This window comes from Carassius carassius, chromosome 36 (genome assembly GCF_963082965.1).
Source record: "Carassius carassius chromosome 36, fCarCar2.1, whole genome shotgun sequence".
Lineage (NCBI taxonomy): Eukaryota > Metazoa > Chordata > Actinopteri > Cypriniformes > Cyprinidae > Carassius > Carassius carassius.
Genome location: NC_081790.1, coordinates 2,384,956 through 2,410,808, shown reverse-complemented (window position 1 = coordinate 2,410,808; position 25,853 = coordinate 2,384,956). Strand labels below are relative to the sequence as shown.

Sequence of the window (25,853 nt, the reverse complement as noted above, 5' to 3'; positions counted from 1 at the left end):
ACAGTAGCATGCTACATTGTCTCATGAACTCATCATGTTTAATTCAACATGTCGTGTCTAGTTATCTTAGAAACACGGTTATTTTGTTATTTAAATGCCATTTGTGTCTCAATTTTTGGCAGGCTGATCAGATAATGAGTCTTCTGGTTAATTCATCTCATTTGAAACGGAAGGTCAAGTTCAGTGCACGGCATTGTAGAAAACTAGTTCTGTAGTCTGAGTGCATTTCATCCACTTTAAATGATTCAGTGCATCGACATTCAGAATGATTCAGTTGGCTTTGCTAACTCATTTGGCTCTACAGATTTAAATCTGACTCCTAAAGAGTGATTCAACCCAACTCAAGAAAGCAATTAAATATGACTCACATGAGATATTAAATCCGAATCCCAAAGAGGGACTCAACATGACTCCCAAAGGGCAATTCAACCCTACTACCAAAGAGCAGTTCAATCCAAATCCCAAACAGCGATCCAAATCAGATTATCAGGAGTGATTCAACCTGACTCCCAAAGAGCAATTCAACTGGACTTACGTACAAGAGAAAACTAGCACGACTCCCAAAGAGTGACCAGTTCTAAAGAGCAATTCAATCCAACTCACAAGAATGATTCAAACTGGTTTAACCAGACAAAGACAAAGAACGACAAAGAACAATTCAAATCCAAGACTCAAAGACCGATTCTACAAGACACTCATGAGCGATTCAAATCTGACTTAATTCAACTCGCATCAACACAGCCAACTATTAAAACTTTATTGCTGAAATATTGCCAGTGTAAAGTAACATTGTGTTAATTAATACTAACCTACTTTTAATAAATATAATAGCCTTTATACTAAAAAGCAGTAACACTGAGAAATGTAGTTAAACAGATCCTTGTGTTTCTGTACAAAGCTATTTATAGGAACAACAATAAAAATGAATTATGGCAGATATTGTGATTATCATGGTAAATTTAAACTAGAATAGATTTAGAACTTATGAGTTCTCCAGCTGTTCTTCTAATAAAAGGCGCTCGGAGCGAGCGACACAGAGCCGATACACACAACCACGATTGATTCGCTCTCAGTTAGCCTCAGCTGGAGAACAGAAGGGTTTCTGCCAGCTTGGAGGGGGATTCCGTCGCCATGGTGACAGCGGAACCCCGGAGAACGAATAGAACACGTTCAGGAATCCTGAGAGAACAGGAGAATCTGATCTCATTAACGACAGAAATATTAAACACATTCACCAACACAACGGGACAAGCATTTCATTAGTGAAATATAGATTAATAGACACCATTAATGCAAAGAAACAGAACAGATTTTTTTTTTAAATAAATCAGTGGTGCTAAAAATGGAGCGATATCTTACAAGGCTTATATGTGTTTTATTCCCCCTTATATCATTATATTAGAACAGATATGAGCGCAACAGGATGATTTTACAAAAACAGATTAAAACTACAGCATGCTGTCAGCTTCATAAATTATTCAGTATATCAACATCAAGCCAATGAAATGGACCAATTACACCAGGTACAGGAAGAAACTAGATCAGTACACTACCATTTAAAAGTTTAGCGATTTCTTAATATTTTTTAAAGAAGTCTCTTCATTTATTTGATCAAAAATAGAGTATAAAGAATTGAAATTATTATTACTATTTAAAATCTAAATAATAAATTCAATACTGTGAATTTTCAGCAACATTACTTTTAAATTCTTCAGTGTCACATGATCCTTCTCAAGAAACATTTCTGATTATTGCTTCAGATTTTTTGGAAACTGTGATCCATTTTATTTTTCAGGATTCTTTGATGAGTAGAAAGTTCAAAAGAGCAGTTTATATTTGAAATAGACATCTTTGGTCACATTATAAATGTCTTTAATGTCACTTTAGATCAATTTAATGCATCCTTGCTGAAAAGAAATTATTGATTTCTTTAAATAAATAAAAAGTAGTGCATATATTCTAAAGATCGTTTGTGTGATTTTATTACCCTACATATGAAAAATCAGAACTCTGATCACTTCGTGAAGTAACAGATACCACTAATAAAAAAGCCACTAATTAATTGCATCACTTTGTCTAATTGGTTTTTAATCGGTTTTTTGGCGGCTTTAGAGGACACATCTCAGTGTTTTGATGTGGTTTTGTCTCTAGATCGCCTCGAGTCTCGAGTCTGAGACATCGCTGAAGTCCTTTGGGAGACAAACGTATAGCAGGCGTCTGGCCCACTTCTCCTCATTAGGGTTTATGTGCCTGTCTGCACTCTGAAACCAACAACACAACCACACATGATGCTACATATCACATCATAAATCACATCAAGTCATGGTTTAACATACAGGTACAAAGAATAACCATCAGGGATTAATTGAGACATTTTGACATTTATGCATAGCGGCATTAAAGCTCATTTGCATGTGTCAAACATCTCCGCTTTGAACCACTGGATTGGAACCAATCCTGGATTTCCATACAGACGCAGAGTCCTCCTCACCTCAGAGCAATGGCAGCTAATTACCCAAACGTTCATTGATCCCTGCAGGGCTCTCCCAGAATGCAACGAGCCACTAAATGTCAAATGCTTCTTTTTCCTTCAATACACTGCTCCAGGAATGAGGATACGCTCGGAATGGAACATTTACAACACGCAAACGTTCCAGTTCTGTGGGTTTCCACAATATGGCCAATGACCCAATTGTTATATTTCCAAAAGTTTCCAATGAGGGTATGAAATTCCTCCCCGGTTCCAAGAACCTGAGGTGCTTCAACTGGGATATAAATCTGCAAGCAGACAGAAAACACAAGCCATAATCAAATTCTCCCAATACATCCCATATGAGTCACAAAAGTATTCATTTACCAGGCGCCATTATATTATCCACGTCTAAAACTTGAGTTTAAATTCCATTAGGAAAAGGTTGCAACCAAGGTTTCTACAAAAAAGCAATTTGCAAACACTTATGTGCATAAACTCCATCTAAACAAAACATTTATATAGCATTTAACCTCCTTAAAGTAACATTTTAGGAGTTAATGAGAATATTAAGTTTGATTTTATCTATTACGAGTTGATTGCATTTTGAATGCTTGCCCATGAAATTATTATTGCGGTTTGCAACAATAAGAATGACTATTAGATGAGCAGTGGTTTGATTCCTCAAATCAAAGGTTTTGTTGAGGGTTTTCCATAACAACAGTGCAAATGCATGCTGCATCTACGCTTCTTGTGCACTTTGACCCTCACACCCAAACTCTTAACTGAAGGGAGAAAACACTGATTACACTGGAGGTTTACGTAGCTGAAGGAAACATATGGACATGTGCTGCAACCGCAATAAACTACATCCTACTAAGTCTGACAGGAGGATTTCACAGACAATACTATAATACAATAATAAGACTGGATCTTCATATTTTCTGGTGTTTTTTTGTGCAATGCTTGCTTGATTTTAGGGTGTTGCAAGTGCTTGCTTTTTAGTTGCTAAGGTCCTTGATTTGAAGAATCATGCATGTGTGTAGGAGATGCACGTAAATATAATAAGCTTCAGTATGAACAATAGTAACAGCAATGCTTGACTACTCTTGACACGCTAAAAATCTAATCAAAGACAGTCAAATAATCAACAGAATCTGTAAAATGTGAAAGTTCTCAACTGATCTATTGTCTGTATGTTATTTAAATTAGCAACATGCATCCAATAATATCCCAAAAAAACAAGAATTATTACTTAAACTGACCAAGTGTTTTAAAAAAAACAACCAACAGAACCTATAAAATGTGGAACTAATATATTGCTTGTTATTGAAATATGCGAAATGCATGCAAAAACATTATTATATTAAATTAAATTTAATGTTAGTATTAAAACTCATCAAATGCCTTCAATCATTCAACAGAATCTATAAAATGTGCAAGTCTGCAATTAATCTACTATGTTCAATTTGCAATTTGCATCCAATAAAATCCCCAAAAAACATTACTTAAACTCACCAAATGCCTTAAAAGAAATAACTCAAATAGCCCCCAAATTTGCAAGTTATCAGCTAATCTAACGCTTATGCAATTAAAATGTGCAATATGCATCCAAAAACATCCAAGAAACACTATTTAAACTCACCAAATGCCTTCAAACATCCAATTAATCAACTGTCTATATGTTAAATTCACAATATGCATGCAATAACACCCCCTAAAAACAAAAAGCATTACAGAAACTCACCAAGTGCTGGTAAAGACGCTCTGAAGCTCACAGAAGACGACCACAAAAGCACAAAGATGCAAGAAACCAAGCAAGAATCTGGTCTCTGCTGGTCTCATACATGTCTGTTTGCATCCAGACGTTTGTATAATTTAGAGTAAACCTGCAATTTACTGTGTGTCAAAGGTTGATGGTTGTGTCTAGCTGTAGAGATCTGAACTGCAAAAAGACATTCACACCTCCTCCTTCCCCTCTCGTTCTCTCCCTCTCGTTCTCTCCCTCTCTCTCTCTCTCTCTCTCTGGGAAGAGCATGTGCCAAACGTCACAGTCATGCAGAAACGGCTCTCAAATCAAGACGGTTTAACCTCAACGTTCACTCTCAGTCAAAGCAACAATTAAATATGAATGTCAGATAATAATATGCTCACACACACCGTTTGAAGCCTCTGTGACAGGTGCAAAACAATAACGGCAGATCAGCTGGTGCGCTTGCATGCGTGCACGTGTGTGTGTGTGCATGGTCGTGCACTCTTGAGACGGCTGACAGCAGAATATAATCAATGCACATGCAGCACAGAGGGGGCTGGGTCAGTGTTTGCTGTGTTTCTATTGTTTGCAGGGTCATGGTGTATCCTCAGTGCACAGAGACGGACCGGTCGGCTCTCTAACCAGGGCTGGGCAGAGTTCTGGTTTCAAGCTGATCCACTCTTATCGCATTTCTATCCTAAATTTAACCACTACACAAGGGACGACAACACAGACTCCTGAACAGAACGCAAAACTTGAGTTGATCTCACAACCTGCTCTGTGTGGATTTAGCAATTAAATTGAGTCTGGGGAAACAGAAAAAAAGAAGAGCTAAATCAGATTAGCAGAGCAAAACAGATATTTCAGTGGTGTTTTGATTAGATATGCACAATATCATTACCAAACTATTTAATTACTTATAACAGTATACTCATTTTCTATGGCGAGTTATAGAGGAGAATATTAGAAAAATATTTTGAGCTCAATTTTAATTGAAGCATTAAAAGTTCAATGGAAATATCAAGTTTTTTTTTTCCAAAGATTTTTTTTTATGCCTTTATTTGGAAAGGACAGTGTGGAGTAGACAGGAAAGCATTGGTTTAAGAGAGAGGGAAGTGGGATCAGCAAAGTCATTTTATTTGAATGTGATACTTCCATTTCTTTGTGATTTCTATAATGACATGCCTAGATTTAATAAAATTGAGACTTTTTAATAAACACTAAAAATGTTCATGTTAATTCACCTTAGATCATTTGAGGGCATTATGAAAGAATGACAAACAGTCTTTGCACAAAAAAAAGTGCATCTAAAAAATGTCTCATTTATGCGCCAATCATTTATCAAATTTAATTTGCCTGTCTTTCCTTATACCTGCTGGCTCGGTCTGAATTATTAACTTCTCTCTCCGAAACCGCTGTTCTGGAAGAATGGATACAGATTGTAACTCTCTGTTTTGATTTTAAAGGGAAGTGTACAAGTGAAATTACATCAGGTCTGCAATAAAACAAGCCCTCAGACATCAGACTTTTGATTGAGGAGTTTAAAGCTGCAAATCTGTGACAGTTTAATAAAGTGACATGGACTGGGAAGCTTTGAGTTTTGAATGTGAGACTATGTCTAGTCTACAACAAACTCTTCAAATGCAGATATTTCAAAAGAGAAACGTTTTGGAAAACATTTTGGTTAACAATGTTGCACTCAACTTTTAGAATGCTGAATGATGTTACAATGTAACACTTAAGATCAGGAATGGACCCTAAACAGCCTAAATGACACTAGTCTGTGTAACTGGTCCCATGTGTCTTTCTGTTAACAACATCACACATAGTTTAACCATTTGTTACCACCCTAACTGACATAGTCACAGGATTCTCATAAAACACATGCAAAGATACAGATCCTGCCAGTTTTCAATCATATGATGGAAAACAGGACGTTTTTGTTCAGAAATTGCTAGCAAGTAATTAAAGAAACGGAAAGTACATTGAATTAAATATTACATTTTGAAGTAGAAAAGCCAGAAATAGAAAAAGACTCCAATAACCATTATTTACAATTTTATGGACAAGTTATAATGCAAGTCTTCTGAAGCCAAACAAGTATAATTACATTAAAAACACATTTAAGGCGCTGACTGCTCTTTCCTCTACAGATCTGTTTCTTTTCGAACACTCCCTTCAGAAGTATTTCATCTCTAAATTCTTCTTTTACTGCTCAACTCCCTAAAAAACACATAAAACAGTGGCATTAATTAACTCATTAATAAAATTAATTGGTAATCAATGATTCCATGAAGAACTTTTAACATCCACAAAAGGAAGTTTTTATAGTGAAAAAAGGTTCTTTAGATTCTTAAAATGTTCTTCAGATTATGAACGAAAATAGTTATTTTAAGGTCTGTCCACTTAAATGTTCTTTTGTAACCCCAAAATGGTTCTTCTGTGACATTGCTGCAGAAAATCCTTTTATGGAGCACTTATTTTTAAAGGAATGGTTCACCCAAAATGAAAATGTACTCTTTCTTGAAAGTTTGATGTAGATGAGTTTGTTTCTTCATCATATTTAGAGAAATGTGGCATTGCATCACTTGTTCACCAATGGATGCTCTGCATTGAAAGGGTGCCATCAGAATGAGAGTCCAAACAGTTGATAAAAACATCACAATAATCCACAAGTAATCCACATCACTCCAGTCTATCGATCTTGTGAAGCCAAAAACTGTATGTTTGTAGGGAATTAAGATGCTTTTAACTTTAAACCATTGCTTCTCCATTGCTTCTAACTAAAAATAGAGGCCATAATAATGCTTATTTTATTGTAAAAGTCCGTCTCCAGTTAGAACTGTTTTAGACTGTTTTGGCTTGTAAACAGTGTTTTAGCAGTGCAAATTTCTCTCCTGATTCAGATGAAATGACTTTTTACTTTCTCTTTGGCGTGTTACAAGCTCTTGGTGCATACAGAAGATCTGTAAAGTAGCAAAAACTAAAGTTTCAAATCCAAAGAGAAATTCTTTATCAAAGTTAAGACTCTGCCACGCCCCCCTAAAGCACCTCGTTTTAACACACCCCCACATGTCTACGTCACTATGTGGAAATATTTGCGTAATGCCATCCACATGCTTACGCAAAGAAAGGCGGCGTGGTTTCAGTGGCACAGTTAGTGTTGAAGCAGTCATGTCAGGTGCTGTGTGTATCTAGGTGAAAGCGAAAGCAAAAAGTAGATGCATTTAGGAATCTTTAAGATTACTTACAACAGAACAGCAACACATTTTATGGACGACCATTTCGTGAACCTAGGAGAGGAGGCCATTCTGACTTTGCTACGACAATCTGGCGCTTCTGAATCAGCTACTGTAAGTATGTTTCATTATTAGTTTAAGTATTTGCTATTGACTGTTCAAATGGGTAGTTTTGTGTGTCGCGATTGTGTGTGTGTGTGTGTGAGAGAGAGACAGAGACAGTCGCACAGTGGAGTCAGCGGTCTTAACCGTCTGTGGCTTGTGCTCTGCAAACACATAGGAGCTTCATCACTGTCTGTCACACCACTCTGTTCCTCTTTCGGGTTTGAACTGATGGTAAAACTAAGGACATTATTAACTGTATTTACATTTATTTTGAAAGAAACTGCTCGCAATTATGAAAAGGGGCATTATATATCCAACGAATGCTTGCTGTGGCCAATCACAATGCACTGGGTCAGTTGGCCAATCAGAGCAGAGTGCGGTTGTCGGAAGGAGGGACTTTGTAGAATGACCTGTTTGAGAGAGGCGGGGCATTGATGACCTATAATAATGTACAGTATTTGAAAAAGAATGTGTTTTTGAACATTAAAGGATGTCTTCATGATCTATTATAACAAATCCACAAAATACAGCATTGTATGACCCCTTTAAATGTGGGTTGTTGTTTTTATCAGCTGTTTGAACTTTCATTCTGACGGCACCCATTCACTGCGGGTGATCCATTGGTGAGCAAGTGATGCAATGCTACATTTCTCCAAATCTGATGAAGAAAAACTCATCTACGTCTTGGATGGCCTGAGAGTAAGGACATGTTTAGCAAATGTTCATTTTTGGGTGAACTATTCCTTTGAGAGTGCACAAAGACTAAAAGATATTTCCCTGGAAGCTCTAAATGCAAATAGGGAATAATCAATCTTTCCCAAGAAAGAATTTGCAGGTATTAGTCTTATCTGGTCAAAAACAACACTTGTGTCTGATAACTCGTGGCACGCAAGAGAAATCAATTCAACACGACACAATGAGCGCTTTGAGATGCTTCAAAACAGCCAGAATGTCCTTCTATTCTGCCAATAAATCGATTACCTCTGGAATGAGCCTGTTTCAGGAATCTGAACTCAAATGATTATCCCACACAAGCGTGAGTCTTATCCTGGGACCGCACACAACCTGATTCTAATTTAGTCCAAGTTTGATCTATTTACTTCCATAGACATGTTTCTGGTCTCATTGCAAATGATACAGTACATCATTTGCAAAAGAATATCCTCATATTTCATCAACTGACTGAATAGCAGATGGATCTCTTATTTTTCAATCACTTCACTTTTTACCAACCAAATAAAACCTTCATCCTGCTTTCCATACAAAGAAGTTACAAAAAATTTAAAAAAAGTAGCAAACTGGGTGGTTTGTGTCAAATCGCTCTGGCTTTAACGAATGCATTCCACTACACTGACTGCAGATGCACACCTTTGACCTTCAGTTACTAGGAGTGTCTTCACATGCCAAGAAATACATGGAAACTCAAGATAAGGGTCAGGGAAAAATAAGAGAAGAATGTGTGTGGGCCTACAAATGACAGAAGAGAAGAAGAAAAACAGGAGGGGGGGGGGGGGACATAAGAACCAAAAGCATTAGAGAAACTCTACTATACATGTATTTGACCATCACCTGACTCTACATTAAAGCCTATTAAAGAAAACAAGTCAGTTTCCACAGAATATGAAGCAGCACATCTGTTTTCAACATTAATTATGAAATGTTGAAAACAACAAAGAAACAAAGAAATGTTTCTTGAGCAGAAAATATGCATATTAGAATGATTTCTGAAGGATCATGTGACATTTAAGACTGGAGGAATGATGCTGAAAATACAGATTTGATCTCAACATTAAATTACATTTTAACATATCCTCACTTAGAAAACAGTTATTTTAAATAGTAAAAATTCTAAAAAAAAAAATTCAGATTTTACTGTAATTCTGGTCAAATAAATGCAGCTTTGGTGAGCATTAGAACATTAAAAAATCTTATCAACCTAAGTGTGCATACAGTAATATACAATATTTCCAGTACTAGCTGCAGATTATACAACAAACTTAACTATGTCATCTATATATTTACACATTTTTAGGAAAATTGTTATATGGCTATGCATATGGATGGCATATGAATTCATAAATGTAAAAACAACGCAAAGCATTACTGACTGTTTGCCTAGTTTTAAAGTACTGTCAGTAGAACTACCAATCAATGTGTCATTGCTTATTCGTTACTTGAAATAAAGCTGAAATAAAAGCTAAATAAGATAGAATTAAATAAATAAATACTACAATAGAAATAAAACTAAAACAACACTGCTCCCAACAACAACTTTCAATACATTACACAAAACCAATGATTGAGTTTGTAAGGCATAAAAACACACGTGCTTGACCAACACAATAAGCCTGGCCTGTTAGCTGAACTGTAACGCTCTCATTATTATTCAGCCCTGTTATCAAGCACTGCTTACTTGCTGTGTCTTTTCAAGAAACCATCTGAAGAAACTGTGACTGATCTGAGACCTGTGCAGGTGTTGGAGCAGCACACTCTAGACCTCGGTCAGATTAGAGGGGGAATTATTCTCCAGAAAGCTAACAGAGTAAAGGAGTCCTCCTATCTGTCCATATCCTTCTCTCTGCACTCCTCTGGGAGACGGAGGGATGCCGGCAGAGGGACACAAAACACAACTTTAGTGAAGTGAAGGAACATTAGACGCAGTGGACGGGTCTTTTTCTGCATCCACAATGTGGATCAAATCAGGGTCAGACAGCGGTTAAGGGCATTGATGTAGGGTTTGGGTCAGATTGCATTTCACTAGCATGCAGAAAGCGGTCGAAACTAATGAGAGAGCCCTGCTATCGCTTCAATTCAAGTCGAAAGATGGTCAATCGCTGCATTGATTGATTTAAAACAAGATCATGCTTCATGCAAAAACATTGTTTTTTCATGCATTTGACAGTTTTACAAATTTGGCATTTCATAAAGTGTTCTTTCAGACTAGTGGAAAAAACATTCAAAATACACTGTTAAGTGTTTATTTTTTTACTTTATCTTTTGCATCTGTAGATTTCAATTTCAGTAGGCTATGAGTTTCAAGAGCTCCTGATTTTACAGGTTTATTTCTAGCCATCTATATTCCGTATAAGGTTTTTACTGAAGGGTTTATTCATTAATCAATCTTTTATAAAACACTTTATTCCTTAAAACAAAGTAAAACATTATTTTCTTGCTGCTGACAGTATTTTCTGATTTATTGAGTGATAAAAAGAGAAATACAAAATCCTTGTAAAAACTATCCAATGTTCAGATTTCTATTATTAGATTTTTATTATCGACCATTAAATATATACTGTACATATTACTGCATACGTAACTAGATAAGGACTCAATTGCAGATTTAGACATAACATTTTAGAAAACTTGTAATACAAAAAATGTTTGCAATTCTTTGTGTAATAAATCAACTGTGGAAGTATGGTGATACATAATTTAATTATAATGATTAGAGCCCGACCGATATATCGGCCGGCCGATATTATCGGCCGATATATCGGCCGGCCGATATTATCGGCCGATATAAGCTAATTGCATTTAAATCGGCATCGGCATTTATAACGGCCAATGAAACATGAGAAACAGAGTCTCATGCTTCACTCATGTTATGAGTGTTGCATAGTGTGCCCAGCAGAGGGAGCTCTGCAGCTCCAGAGTTAAAAACAGCGCCAGAAGTCCACTACAGAAGAAAGCGATCAGCCAAGGAGATGAAGGAGATGTAACTTACTGTTTTGACGGTGAGTCTGTCGTTCGTCATGTGAAATGATTGTAGATTTAGTTCATACCCTGTATATAAAAACTGTGTGGTAGTTCTAGCTAACGGTCCTATCATTATCACTTCTAAATATTCTGTAACATCACTTACAGCCGCTAATGCATTGCTATATTAGATTAGCCACAAAGCTAATACCATGTTTATCAGTGGAAGAGCGCGAACGTTAATAGGAGGTCAAACTATAACGTTAGCGTTTAACTTATTCTTATTCTATTGCGGTGTGTTTCCCACATAATGACCGCGTAATTGGGCCTTTCACACAGGACGCGGTATGCACAGCGCTTGCCGCTGGGTTCAGCGTTGCCCTTCAGATACAACGCGATTTGCGCTGCTATGGCGTAGGCGGAGTTTTAAAAACGTTTAGCGGGATCTCTTTCATAGTCTGTTCCTCCTCCTTTCGGTCAGCAGCAAACATGTATCTGTCCCGTTGTAAGAAGCGAGCGATAGCGCTAGTCCTGCTGATGAGAATTAAGAGAGAAGCAAGGAAGAAGAGGCTACCCTCAGGTCCAGAGAACAATTTGGTGAATTCAGGCTGGTTACGTTACTCTAACGCTAATAGCTTCCTTTTTAGCAGGCCCCTTAAATGCTTGCTATTAACTTGTTTGAAGGTGGTTCTTCTCAAAATTGACAGCGGTGTGTTCATGACACTAACGTTAACCATTCAACTTCGAATTGATTCAGTAATCTTCCGGTAATAGTAGGCAAGACGATGTTCTGTGAGAGCAAATATAGTGTAGTTACAGTAACTACAGTAGCTGCGTCAGAAATGATTAAACCAGAGGGGACATGTAAATAAATGTGAGCTGAACTAGCGCTTTTTTTCTTTTTTACATATTATTTCAAAGCAGCTTTACAGACATAACAGGAAAATGTTGAAATAATATTGTTAAATATAAGTGGGTAATACCTATTGCTTGACAAAAAAAAATAAAAATATTTCTCATTTTTGCCTATGTAGGAGATCCCAGTTTATTATTATTATAATTCTAATGATGACATGAGTAATGATACATGGTGATATTATTAATACACATGCTTATTCTTTCTCTGTCTCTCTTTCTGCCTACAGATGGCTGAAAAAGGTGAATGCTGTAGCAGCAAAGTGTGGGACTACTTCTGCAAATACTTTAACTTTAGTATTATAATTTATTTACAGTACACACACAGACTGTTAAAACCAGCTTCAACTGGAAGAAAGTAAAAGTGTTAAATGTTTAAAACCAGACTGTTTTTTGATCATTAAAAAATAAAATATATACTTTTGATGTGCAATTGTTTATTCATTGAGACTAGGGATGCACCGAAATGAAAATTCTTGGCCGAAACCGAAAACCGAAAAAGAGAAAACCAAGGCCGAAAACCGAAACACCGAAAGAAATTATTCCAATTATTAGTACCATTGCATTTATTGCTATGACCGTGTACTAACTTTACTAAAATTAAAACATTGCAATTGCATAAATTAATATTAAAGTTTCAAAGATAATTACAATTACATAAATTATAAAAAAACATAAAAATGCATAATTACAAATTATGCAAATATTTATTAAGCACATTGCAACAATGCACAGTATAAAATAAAATTCAAACTAAAATTTAATCCCACTCATCTGTATATTAAATAATAATGTACAGGCCTACTGGCCTGCAGAAAGGTTTTAAACTTAACTGTTCTCTCATAAAAAGTGCATTTAGGTGAAGAGCATTTGAAATTTTTCTCTGTAGTACTAGAAAGTGCATTACTTCTCCAGTAGGCAAGACTGTTATCACTTCTGGGGATGGGGACTTCAGACAGATAACCATCTAGCTGTTGAGCAGTTGAGCTTGTCATCTGCCTGACATTTGAGAAATATTTGAGAGAGTGTATTTAAATAGGGCCAGGGCATAAATAAACATTTTTATCAAATTAAAGCAGAAATCTAGCAAAAAATCTAGCAGAAATATGGCTACAATCTGATATTATGCATGTATATGTATATGTGTGTGTATTATATATGCAGAGACGAGTCTTTTTTTTTTGCGTCTCCACGCGGGTTCTCCGCATCCAGCGCGGCCTGGAGCATTTCTCGTGTGCTCTGCCATATTTCCGCGTCCAAGTAATGGTCTTTATAACGCGGATCAAGCACATTCGCGATGAAGTGCGGAGGATCCGAAAAGATCTCAGTGAGACGTGTGCTAACAGACTCTATAAGACTGTACTTTTCTTTGTTTTCACTTCGTGGTCCGTCTCAATCTCTTTGTTAGGAGACGCTTTAGTGCTGCGAATAAAGGAATAAGAATAGAGAGAATGTTCTCTATTAAGACCCACTGGTGTGAAGTGAATGACGCGGGGAGCTCGTGGTCTGCGCTATGCAGGTGCACGTGCAGGTCGCGGTTTCTGTTTGCGTCATCATAACATTTCGGCCGTGTTGTTTCGGTTATAAAAGTGTTTCGGCCGAAAACCGAAAATGCACTTTTTGGCCATTTTCGGCCGAAAATTTTCGGTGGCCGAATATTCGGTGCATCCCTAATTGAGACTGTAATCTAAGGCTTTTTGTTTTAACATAATTCATTCTGGAAAATGGTTTATACAGCCCACATACATAGAACAGGCAGATATTTTGCTATTGAATGTTGTGTAAGTGCAGTTTATAGGAAATGGGTCTAATATCCAGATTATTTTTAAAATCAAAATATCGGCTTATAAATCGGCTCTTTTCGAGTTAATATCGGCATCGCCATCAGCCCCCAAAAATCCATATCGGTCGGGCTCTAATAATGATGAAACTGTCCCAATGATGAAAATCCCATTCATTTAAATTCATCATTGAATACAGCTTTGTCACTTTCAGGTGAACAATTCTTTTAATACAAGTGAGTGAACAGGTCTGAATCTCGGTGGTTTTGCTCTGAAAGGCTGGTTGTGATTATCGACGGGCCACTGGGGTTCGTTCACAGGGATATTGGGTGTCTGTCTGACCCAGCTCCAGCTCATCTGGGTTACGTGATTCTGTCATGTTGGACCATGAAGGCAGGTCATTGTTAGGCTGTGCATGGACATGAACAGTGTTTCGAAGAACATACGCTATATGACCCATTCAAAAGATAATTTCCTCATTTCCTCATTTATTCTGTGCTCAGAATAAAACACCAGATTACTGCACTGCATTCTATTTAAAATAATAGTATGTGAAACAGCATACAAGCATTTCAACTAGTAGTATGCTACACTGCTGTCACATGACCTCTTTACTCCGTCTATCAGATAATTCTGTCAAATAATCCAATCAGATACTGTAGATCATTAGGATTACATGAATACAGAAAATGCACATAATATGCATTTGTAAATTAATCAATGGAAAATGGAAAAACAGCAGGTTTACAATGAAGAATTTAGTTTATCCATCAATATTTTTTTCTCTCTCTAAAATATTTTACTATTTAAGATATTGAACTTACCAATAAATAATGACAAGTTTTACTCAACCAACATTTCTCTAACATACTTCACAATTAAATGATAAAATAATATTTGTAAATAATAAAAATAAATATATAATTATTAATACTATTAATAATAATTTTAATAATGTTGCAGTAAATGTCTGGAAAGTTTTTTTTTTTAAGTTTCCAAAAAATCCTGTTTAAGTTCTCGGAAATGTACCTGAAATTTTTCATTCCTTTGCAACTGTGATAACAAATTGTAATACTGCATAAAAAGGAATTCATCAGTAATGTATGTCTATGACAATATAAATTAAGGCCAACAATGACTAGTGGTGATTATAATCAGAAACGCACTTGTATTAAGTTACATGTCAATTTGTCTTTAACTTTTTTAATGTGATTATGCTAAACTTAAAAATTTGTTTGAGCAATAGTGATTTTTTATTATTATTATTATTTTAAATAACATTATCATGTTTATTTCAAACAGATTCACAAAACCATTTCAGTTTTAACACAATTTAAAGCAAAACACCAAGCAGTCCTGATTTAGAGAGTAAATTCAGACATTTCAGAGGCACTGGGGTCAAGAGGTCATGGACTCACAGGCGTTTAATGATAACCCTCTACTCACAGCCAACAATTTACGTCTGAGGCTATATTCTTCCACTTACAAGCCACTTTTACCTGCTTCTATTTTAGACAGCCTTCATGCACTTGCTCTGAGATACAAAAGAATCACTTGAACACGAAAAAACAGAGGAAGATTCATTCGGTTTAAACAACAGACAAAAACACATGAACTGTGTTGGAAAATACTGCATTTCTGCATTTACAGCACTGTCATTTTCTATTTTAAACAACATTTTTAGACCATTGTACATGCAAGTATAAGCTATATTATTAATTGAGAGACTGCATGCAAGATTGCACTACTTATATTACTTAATGCATGTCACATTAACATTTAAATGGAACAACAAAACAACAAAAACTTAAAGGTGCATTGCGCAACTTTTCATGTTAAAAATACCCGTTTTCTAACCCATACATGCTTAAACAATTGCCTGATGGGCTGAATGAGCCCTTCTCTGATCACTGCGATTGCCTCTATAATCCTGTACAGTAAAATAAATAAGAGGGGTTCGGGTCGGAATCTGAGACTGGGTGTGACGTCATGCACGTTCACGGCACGCTCATATGTCTGGCAGGTTTGTGTATGCGCCGACACCGCAATTCTCCGTCGAAAATGGATTCTAAGAGACCGGCTAGTAGTTCATTTCAAACACCAACGCAAACTCCACGTAAGATAAAAAAAAAAGAAAACTTTTGTCTAGTGCAATCAAAAGGTCCAAATTGGAGTCAGACAGGCGTCGGGCTAAGACGAGAGTAAACATAGGGAAGGCTTTCAACAAATGGAGAGGTCTCCGGTCTGCTCTAGGGCTCAAACGGGATTTTTCTTGATAAAAAGGTAAGATATATCCCATTCTCTAATGTCTGATACGGCCAATATATGACAATAAATGACGATCCGTAAAATGTGTAATGCTTTAGCGTAAGCTAGATAAATGTACAATCGGAATAGGTTTTACTAACTTACCATTGTCAGTGATCAGGTTCAGAAACTGTGTATGGCCTAGCTGCTACCGGTAGCCTTGTGTCCTTTGCTAACATGCTATGTTGCTCATGTCCTTGACCAACATTGAATAATATATATCTTCTATTTCTGGAAAAATAGTAAATTGTTCCCGGGAATGTGTTACATTTTGTATGTAGTTTATATGAGGTATGTGGGGGCAACAATGTATTCTACTCTTTGTAAATCAATACGTTTGAGAGGCTAGCTTTACTGGGTCTGGACCTGGTTTAGCCCTGATTTAATCCTATTTTTTTTATTACTTCGACGTAATAATCAATATTATATTTACATGTACTCATTGTATTCTGTTTGGTAATGGCTTTCTTGTTTTCAGCTATGAGAAGACTGTAGTATTACCATCTACATCTACACCTCATCAGGCATCTACTATAATAAGTCAATAAGTACTATATGTCATAAGTGGATACCGTAAACACATAACACAGTTCAATATGGAGATAGATGGAAATAAAAAACGAAGTTTTCTACTACCCTCATTTTTTCCCTCACACATAAGTGTGTAATTTACTCAATTGCCTTTACTTTCACATATTTAAAATGACTTTCAGATTTAAAACTTTATTACCTCTGAAGACATTATGATTGTAAACAAAAGATTTGTGCGGCTGATGCTCCTTGGGTTATGACCAGCTCGTGCAAGCGTGCGTGTGGTCCGTGAGCGTGCACACCTCTGGTTGCAGTTTCGCTTGCCGCCAGAGGGGGCGTAGTTCTGCGAAAACTCAGATTCTTGCGCTATGCACCTTTAAACCCAAATTTTGATCATGTCAATTTTGTCACCAAATACTTTAGCAATGCTGACATAGATTTTACCAAGTTTAAACAACCTGACTACTTCTCAAATAGCACTCGCAGAAAATGCACAAAAGAAAAAAAGCCTGTTCAAAAATGTGGTCTCATTTTGAACTAGAAGACTCTTTTGTTGTTCAGATGAAAAGTCTGGGATAATTTATGCGAGTTTGACTGCAGACCTCCACATGAACTTAAAAATGCCAGACTCACGTTAAAAAAACACACACACAACTAATCAAACAGTAGGTTCGACCCAAGCAGGTTAACCTAGTTAACAGTGTTTGAATGAACTTATGCAAACAGTTCAAATGAAAGAGAAGACCGCAGAGTCGCTGTCAGCCAATGAGCGTTTGTACTTTAAACAAGCGAACGTTTCCCTTTTGTTCGGTTGTTTCTGAACCAAATATAAAGTAACACTGAATAAAGCAGAAACTAAACGCGTGGAGAGGAAAACTGACGTGTATTTTCTTGTAAAGAAGGAATTAACCTGCTGTAACCGATCCAGCCGCGGAGGAACAAGTGCAGCTCAAAGTCCTCAAAGCTCCCGAGACTAGAGTCCATGGAAACCGGAGGAAAACAATCGTCTAACACCGAAAACGCAGCGAATGAATCCCGTACAAACACTCACCCAGGCGGCGTCAAGTGCTCCGCTCCTCCGCGCGCGCGGGTTAAACCTTTAAAGTTTAAAGAGTTTGTGAGAGCTGATGCGCGAGCTGTTTCTCCCTCTCAGCAATGGTGTGTGTGAGAGAGAGAGAGAGAGCGCGAGCGCAAAAATGTAACGTGTGTGAGATGCTTACAAACGACACGATGTGTTTTATTTTAATTTTTATTTAATACATAAATTTTTATTTTAGGATTTTATGTTATTGTTGTTTTTTTAGAAAAAGAAAAAACATTATTTTTATGAAAGTAACTAAAGAAAACAATATGCATTTACATGCTATCCAAAGCGACTTACAGTTGTTGAATACATCAAGCGATTCATCTTAAAGAGGCAGATATTCACAGGGAGTGCTCATAAATAATACCAAGTTTCAAGGATTGTTCAGATAATTACAAGCTAGATAGAGAAATAATGAAGAAAATATAACAAGTTCTCTCAATGTAACATCAATCATATGTTAGAACAAAATAGGAATAATCTAAACATTATTTAATATTTAATTATCTATGTTATGTTTATGCAATTGTTAAATTTAGCCTATATGTGATATAATGTTATTAGAATGATACATCCTCGTGAATGAATTAGTCTTTTTAAACAAATTGGTTAAGTGAATGATTCAATGATTCAGTTCCTAATGGCTTCCACTTGTTTGTTCATAAATAAATAAGCGTTTTTAAACAAATTGGTTGAGTGGATGTTTCAATGATTTGTTCCTAATGGCTGTCACCTGTTTCGTGCATAAATAAATGAGGGTTTTTGAACAAATTGGTTAAGTGAATGATCCAATGACTCATGAATCATTGTTAAACAAATCGGTTGAAAAAACAAAAACTAAAGAAAATTCAGCAGTAACGTTGACAGGATTTACTACATAATTACATATTGGTTCAAGTCATAGACCAAGCCAGGCAAACACAATCTCTGTAATCAGCTGGAAAAACCTACTTCACTGAAAATATTGTCTTATCAAACTCGGATGTTTTATAAACACGTGTCAAAATGAATTATGAAATGCCTCATTGTACACTTAAATGTGTATAAACTGCTGCCTTCACATCATGTAAGTAATGAATGATGACAGATACACTTGACATACAGATTTATCCTAATTACTTATTTGTATTTGAAAAATATACAATATAGAGAGAGAATAAATATAGATATACTGTATGAATTTACTAAGAATATGGAGTGAAATATGTAAAGTTATAGCCCATGTAGGGTCATTGTTTTTATGTAACCTGCATTTAAAAGCTAACATGTGCTCATAATGTTACATAACCTCTGTAAGTGAGGATCTGTGTTACACTGTAACTTAGATTTGCTTTATTCCTGCAGCTCTGAGGACAGAGGAGTGTCCATGTTCTCCCTTTGTGGCCTCAACTTTTGGACCTCGACTATACAGTGGATATTTATAAGAAATAAAAAGAGAAAAATATACATTTGTCTCTCCGCAAGCAAGCTTGAAGAAGTAAATGAAAGGCCCCTTGTCAAAAGGTCAAAGGTTATGTGCCATTTTCTGCCCATGGAGGAGTGAATCCAAAACATGAGTGTAGAGGACAGAGCAAGCGTTGTCCTTTTCCTCCACATTACCATGCAAAAGAAAGACACACATTTTTTTTTTTTTGCATTATTTAAAATTAATAAATAAATTACACACACGCATAGTTAGCACATAGCTAGCGCATAGTTTTAGCTCATATGAGGTTTGTTTATTATTAATTTGATATTTCTCTTTCACAAAAGTCTGTGCTCATGCGATGCAATTCAAATGTGACCTTTTGAATATCTTACTGTTTCCCAGCAGTAAAACAATAATCCTTATCATAGTGCAAATGATTATGTAAATATTGTTTTTTGTGGTGCACGCAAGCACCCACATGACTTCCACATGCAGTTCTCTCTATTTTACATCATGCAGCAGATAGTTGTGGTCCTGCTGATTGGTCAGCTCATATATATATATATATTGTGAAGCATCTACTGTGTATTTAATCTATTTAATATCCTCTCTCACATTTCCATTTCAGCTGCTCTTCTGAGTGGCCCAGGGTGAAACGGATCCACGGACACGCAGAATTATCCTCAGACATGCCCGGAATCCAGATCATTAAGATCACAGCAACAATCAGGCCTCCAGAGTGAAGTTTGCTGGTCTGAACCTGACTTCAACAACTCTACACCCTGGTTTAAACTACAAAACCATATCAGCCGTGTTATACACATGTGATGATTATAAGCAACCGAATCGGTCATTAATATTAATAGTATTTTTTAAATAATTATATAAATAATACAAAATACAATTCTGATAATGAATAATTGGTTTTTATGTTAAATTATTTTATAAAATAAAATATTTATTTAGTATGCATATTATTTATTTTATCTATTTCTAATTTAATGTATGAATAGATTTTGTGCATTGTTATTATTATTATTCAATGTGATGATGTTGTGAGCTGTAATTATTAATGTAATAAAAATAATGTAAGTTTTTATGTTTGATATAATAATGATAATATGCATTATTATTATGCTATATGGAGGATGCTGTGAGCTGTTTTTCAGCAAGAACAAATTCAAACACAGTGAAAGACAGAGAATCTAGTTTTAGTGTAATATTCCTGCAGGACTATACTGTCCTTGAGTCAGTCAGACATGAACAGATTCAAACAATGCATGTTATTACAGGATTACACAGCACATGTCAACACAGTCCCGGTCCAATAAAAGTACAGGAGTCTAGTTCGTATAGCAACGCTAACAAAATACGAGATGTTTGGAGCTCGTGCTCCATCTAGTGTCGAAGCATCGATGTTTATCATATTCATTAAAAATCACAAATTAAAAGCAAGTTTTGCTAGCTTTTTTTTTTTTTAGGTGTTATATATTACTATTATTATTAAGTATAATATAATAAAAATAAAAATTAAGTATAATATAATTATACAACTTTTATATATTAACACATACATAAAAAGTTTTATTTTTTTAAATATCTTACACAAATTACAAGAGTTTTTTTCTATTTTCTAACGTGTTACATATTGCTATTATTATACATGATATATTTATATATTTTTTTTACATTTGTTTTATTACCACAAGATCATTTTATTGTAGCCTACTCATATTCACCACTAGAGGTCACAATATAACAAATTTTGTCAAAGGATCGACTGATTCGTTTTAAGTACTTCACATTACTTATTTGGATCAATATGTGTTATTATTTTATGTGGTCCAGAATTTCAGCTCATAGGGTGAATTCAGGTTAGTTAATTTAACATGTAAACGTAGACACCAAGATGTTTCTGAAATAACAAGCAGACAATTTTTAGAGTCTTATCATGAAACTCTTTAATAGCAGTACATCTGGACCCAAACCGAATCCACCTTAGTTTCTGTTCACACTATACATGGCACTTTTTTTCTCTTTTCAAAATAAAATTCGATATATCAGAGATATTTGGCCAGTGAGGTCACAGATACTTTGACAAAATGAATTTGACAGCAGACATGTTGGCATGCCAGATGATCCACAACCAATCAAAACCCATTTCAGAACAACATCACACACTCACAATAATTATACATTCATCTTTCAAATCAGGAAATAAACTCGCGAAAGCATCATGGACAAAATCACTGCAACACAAAGTCTCAATATACACATGCACGGGTGTATTTAACCACAAGATATCACGCTTCATTTATATTTTTCAGTTAGGCCACTTTAATTTGTTCTGAAATTATTAATAATAATAAAAAAAAAACTGTTCAAATAAACAGGTCAGGAGATGCACCAAACCAACATTTCCTATCTTTGAATATATTCCTCCTATGAACTCAATTTGTTAAAAAAAAGTACCTGTATGACACTGAATCCTCTTGTTAGCTCAAATAACACCCCAGAATCACACAACCAGCTAAAATAAACATCTATAGACAGAAAATAATGTTCATTTAAGATATCTACACATACACATGAGGAGACATTTGCATACACATCTGACAATGAAAAATAACGTTTCAACTCAACAAGCAACACTTTACAACATTTAGACGTGTACAGCAAATGTTGTCGCCCATGATAAGATCAAAACAAGATTATCTTTACTTTCCCGACATACACACAATAAAATATCTTTAAATTAGACCAGAAACATATCTATACACAAACATGTGAACGTAGACTCCATCTGAAATGTCTTGTGTGGAGTATATTTCTGGTGTTTAGTGTACTTCAGTGCATGTAGACAGCAGCAGCAGGGCCTGTACATCATCAAGATCAGACCAGACTGAATGGCTTTTATTATTTTCTACGATGCGACTGCATCATATGGAAGCCTGTTTCCACCACTGAATAAAAAATGTTAATTTGCGACTTTTTATTTCGCAATTCTGACTTCAGAATTGCACGATTTATACTCACAATTGTGAGTTACAAAGTCAGGATTGTGGGATATAAAATTGCAATTGCAATAAAGAAAGTATGAGTTGCGAGATATAAACTTACAATTATGCGAAATGGTCAGAATTGCATGATATAAACTCAGTATTGCGAGAAAAAAATCTGAATTGCTATACACTTACAGAAAAAGTCAGAATTGTGAGAGAAAAATCAGAATTGCGAGATATATTTTACATTTTAGATTTTTTCTCAATTTCGTGATATAAACTCACAATTATGAGAAAAAGTTAGAATTACGAGTAAAACTTGCAATGAGAAATAAAATTGTGAATTGTGACATACAAACTTGCAATTGTGAAATTTTCTCTCCTAATTGTGATAGAAACTCACGACTGCAACTTATAAAGTCAGAATTAGGGGATATAAACTAACAATTATAAGAAAAAGTCAGAATTGCGAGAAAAACTTGCAATTTTGGAAATAATTCAAAATTCTCTCAATTTTGAATTTATTTCTTGAAATTTCAAGTTGTAAAGTAAACGTGCAATTTAGACTTTTTTCTCGCAGTTCTGATTTTATAACTCACATTTGCAGTCAGAATTGTCAGATAAAAAGTCTGAATTACTTTTTTTATGTTTTGTTCGGAAACAAGCTTCCACAGTATCACGTCCTGTCATATTGCACAATTGCACGTACGATCTTCCAGTGGAATGTGATGAAACATTACATATTTCCACCTACTAGAGCAGTAGAGCGTTCCTAAAGAAATCGGACACGTGCTCAGTTCTGCTGCACGATGGATCACTACAACCTATGAGAAGCTGACGGCAGGGGTTTGGAGGGAGGAGGCACAGAGAGGAAGCAAAGGCCATTCAGTTTTCCCCGGAAGAGTTTGCACATGGACGCATAGCAGCTAGAAATAGGGTTATCTTTAACCCTTAAACCGAGAGAGACAAACACCAAATAATGTCCGTTTCGGCTACATCAATGACAAAGTTCGCAAAGGCAAGAATGAAGTCGAAGCGGGTCAGTGTTCTTCTGCTAGCAAAATCATTAGAAAAAGCATAAAATGTAAACTGGATAAGCATTATCGCCTTGTTTCGGTGGAAGCCACCGGAGAATCGGAGCTACGCTAACAATAAAAGCTGTTATCGCTAATGTGTACATCTCTAAATGGCCTTTTTACTCTCGTTTGAGTTTAAAAGTATCTTTTCAAGAAAATGAAAGAATTTTAATTTGAAGATAATAATAATAAAACAAAAAACATTAAAACCACCTGAATTTAAATTTTTTTTTGTGTTCAGCTGAAAATATACAGATAATATTTAAAATGTAAAAAATGTAAATAAATAGCTGAATTTTCTCAATAAATAAATAAATAATTTTAAATAATAATTGTGCCCACCCAGATTAGGTCAAAAACTCACAGTCCAAAAATTATATTTGTTTTTCACATTTCATAACGTCATAACATTTGATGTACAGTAAAGGCATCAAAATCTAGTTTTAATCTAAACTGGGCAAGTCAAAAGATAACAAACCTCATTAAAAAATGAATAAATAACACACTTTAAATGATTAAATAAAGCAAACATGTCGTAGTCGCCTCCACCTGCACCCTGAGTGTGTCCTGCGTGTTTCCGTGGCGACTCAGGGTTAGAGGTCACAGGTGTGGTGGGGTCACATCAGGACGTTGGAGCGGGTGTCGGGGAGCCGCAGACTCACCAGGCCTCCGGTGACCAGCACAGACGACGCCAGCAGGATCGGGATGGATTTTGTGATTCCCACCAATGACCCAAATATTAGGTTCCCCAAGACTGCGGCCAGCTTACACATGGCATTACAAAAGCCAAAGCCAGTTCCTCTGCAGCAGACAGACACAACCAGGGTTAGCAGGATTAACAGCCCTAGCAGTTTTCTCTAAAAGTTGTAGTAATCATTAACATCTAAAGGATAGAAGCTGATCATTTCGGCTACAGCTAAACTACACTTTAGATGAAGGATATTATTACATTACATTACGTTTTGTAAAATGTCAATGTTAATGTCAATGTATATTTTTCAATGTTCAATGTCAATGCATACATTTATATTAAACACCTCTAAAAATGGTAAAATAAATTACACAAATAAACAATATAAATAACAAATAAGTATAACTCATATAAATTATTAAATTAAATAAATGTAAAAAATTATATATTTAACGCAACTGATAAAACTGAAAAATAAACTATATAAATACTGAAGTATAAATCATATAAATTACAAATTAAGTAAATATAATAAACAATAGTTTTCTTTTATAATTCTAATATATGTAGTTACATCAAAAACAGAAGTATTTATTTACACTAAATGCAGAATAAGGAGATCTAGGAACAAAAGGATAGTTATTTTAATAAACCATTTTTTTAAAAGCTAATAATAACTTTCATTACTTTTCATTTTAAAAACATTTTTGTTGAATTTATGTCCTTTTGTCATTTGTATTTTTTTATATTATTACCTTTTTTATTTGTTTAGTTATTTTTTATTTCAGTTGTATTTTTCAGTGATTTTTCATGTGCCTGGAGTCAACTGAAAGCATTCGTGTTTATTAGTGATTGCATGTATTTGTGTGCCCATGTACCTCCTGTCGGTGGGATACAGTTCGGCCGTCACCACGTCCAGTGAGTTCCAGGCCGATATACTGAGTCCGTTATAAAGGCAGAGCATTGCTATCATCATGGACTCACTAGTGCCGAACCACAGAAAGAAACAGCTGATGCCGGACAACACCATCGAGCCGCCTGAACACAAAAAACTCAGTCAACAAAATGATATCAGATGAGTTTATTTCATTTAGTATTTGTTGAACCTGGTGAAGTGACCGACCTAACATGCTCAAACGGCCCACTTTATCCATGAGGAGGGCGGAGACTATGTTGCCTGGCAACACGGCTAGTGTTCCGAGGAAGTTGATGAAATACACCCAGTACGCGCTGTAGTCATCATCAAACGTCATCTGACAGCCGGTCTTGTTGTGCGCAAACGTGGAGTTGATCAAAGAGGAACTGATGAATTTCGAGTCATCAATATCTGAACGAGACAGACGGGAGACTATGAGTTACTTGACAGATGCTCAACTTACAAATCCATTCAAACATTTTTATTTCTTTATATGATTTAAATGATTTAAAATGATTTAAAAACCTACAGAAAATAACAAAGTGATAGATAGATAGATAGATAGATAGATAGATAGATAGATAGATAGATAGATAGATAGATAGATAGATAGATAGATAGATAGATAGATAGATAGATAGATAGATAGATAGATAGATAGATAGATAGATAACAGACAGGTAGACACAATTAGAATGAAAAAAAACAGACAGACAGACAGACAGAACGACCGTACGACCGACGGATAGATGGATAACAGACAGGTAGACTCAATTAGAATGACAGACAGAGAGACAGACAATAGACAGACAGACAGACAGACAGACAGACAGACAGTCAGATGACAGACAGACGACAGACAGACAGACAGATAACAGA

The 25,853-nt window shown here is 35.6% G+C and overlaps 2 protein-coding genes across 5 annotated transcripts in view; both read right to left on the bottom strand.

The window, feature by feature from the left end:
* Positions 1–17,980, bottom strand: part of sema4d (sema domain, immunoglobulin domain (Ig), transmembrane domain (TM) and short cytoplasmic domain, (semaphorin) 4D) — a 62,520-nt gene extending 44,540 nt beyond the window's left edge. For 2 of the 4 annotated variants that reach the window (XM_059525788.1, XM_059525786.1), the window contains exon 1: positions 17,849–17,980. The gene's annotated coding sequence lies outside the window, so the exon portion shown is untranslated. Of the gene's footprint in view, positions 1–4,217; positions 4,434–17,848 lie in introns of those variants that run through there. The other 2 variants (XM_059525787.1, XM_059525789.1) reach the window with 2 other exon arrangements.
* A 4,672-nt stretch (positions 17,981–22,652) lies between these two features.
* LOC132116900 (synaptic vesicle glycoprotein 2C-like) overlaps positions 22,653–25,853 on the bottom strand; it is a 32,298-nt gene continuing 29,097 nt past the window's right edge. The window contains exons 10-12 of the mRNA XM_059525785.1: positions 25,182–25,385; positions 24,937–25,096; positions 22,653–24,168 (exon numbers count right to left, since the gene is read on the bottom strand). Of these exons, the coding sequence (XP_059381768.1) occupies positions 23,985–24,168; positions 24,937–25,096; positions 25,182–25,385 (548 nt within the window). The 3' untranslated portion in view covers positions 22,653–23,984. The remainder of the gene's footprint in view (positions 24,169–24,936; positions 25,097–25,181; positions 25,386–25,853) is intronic.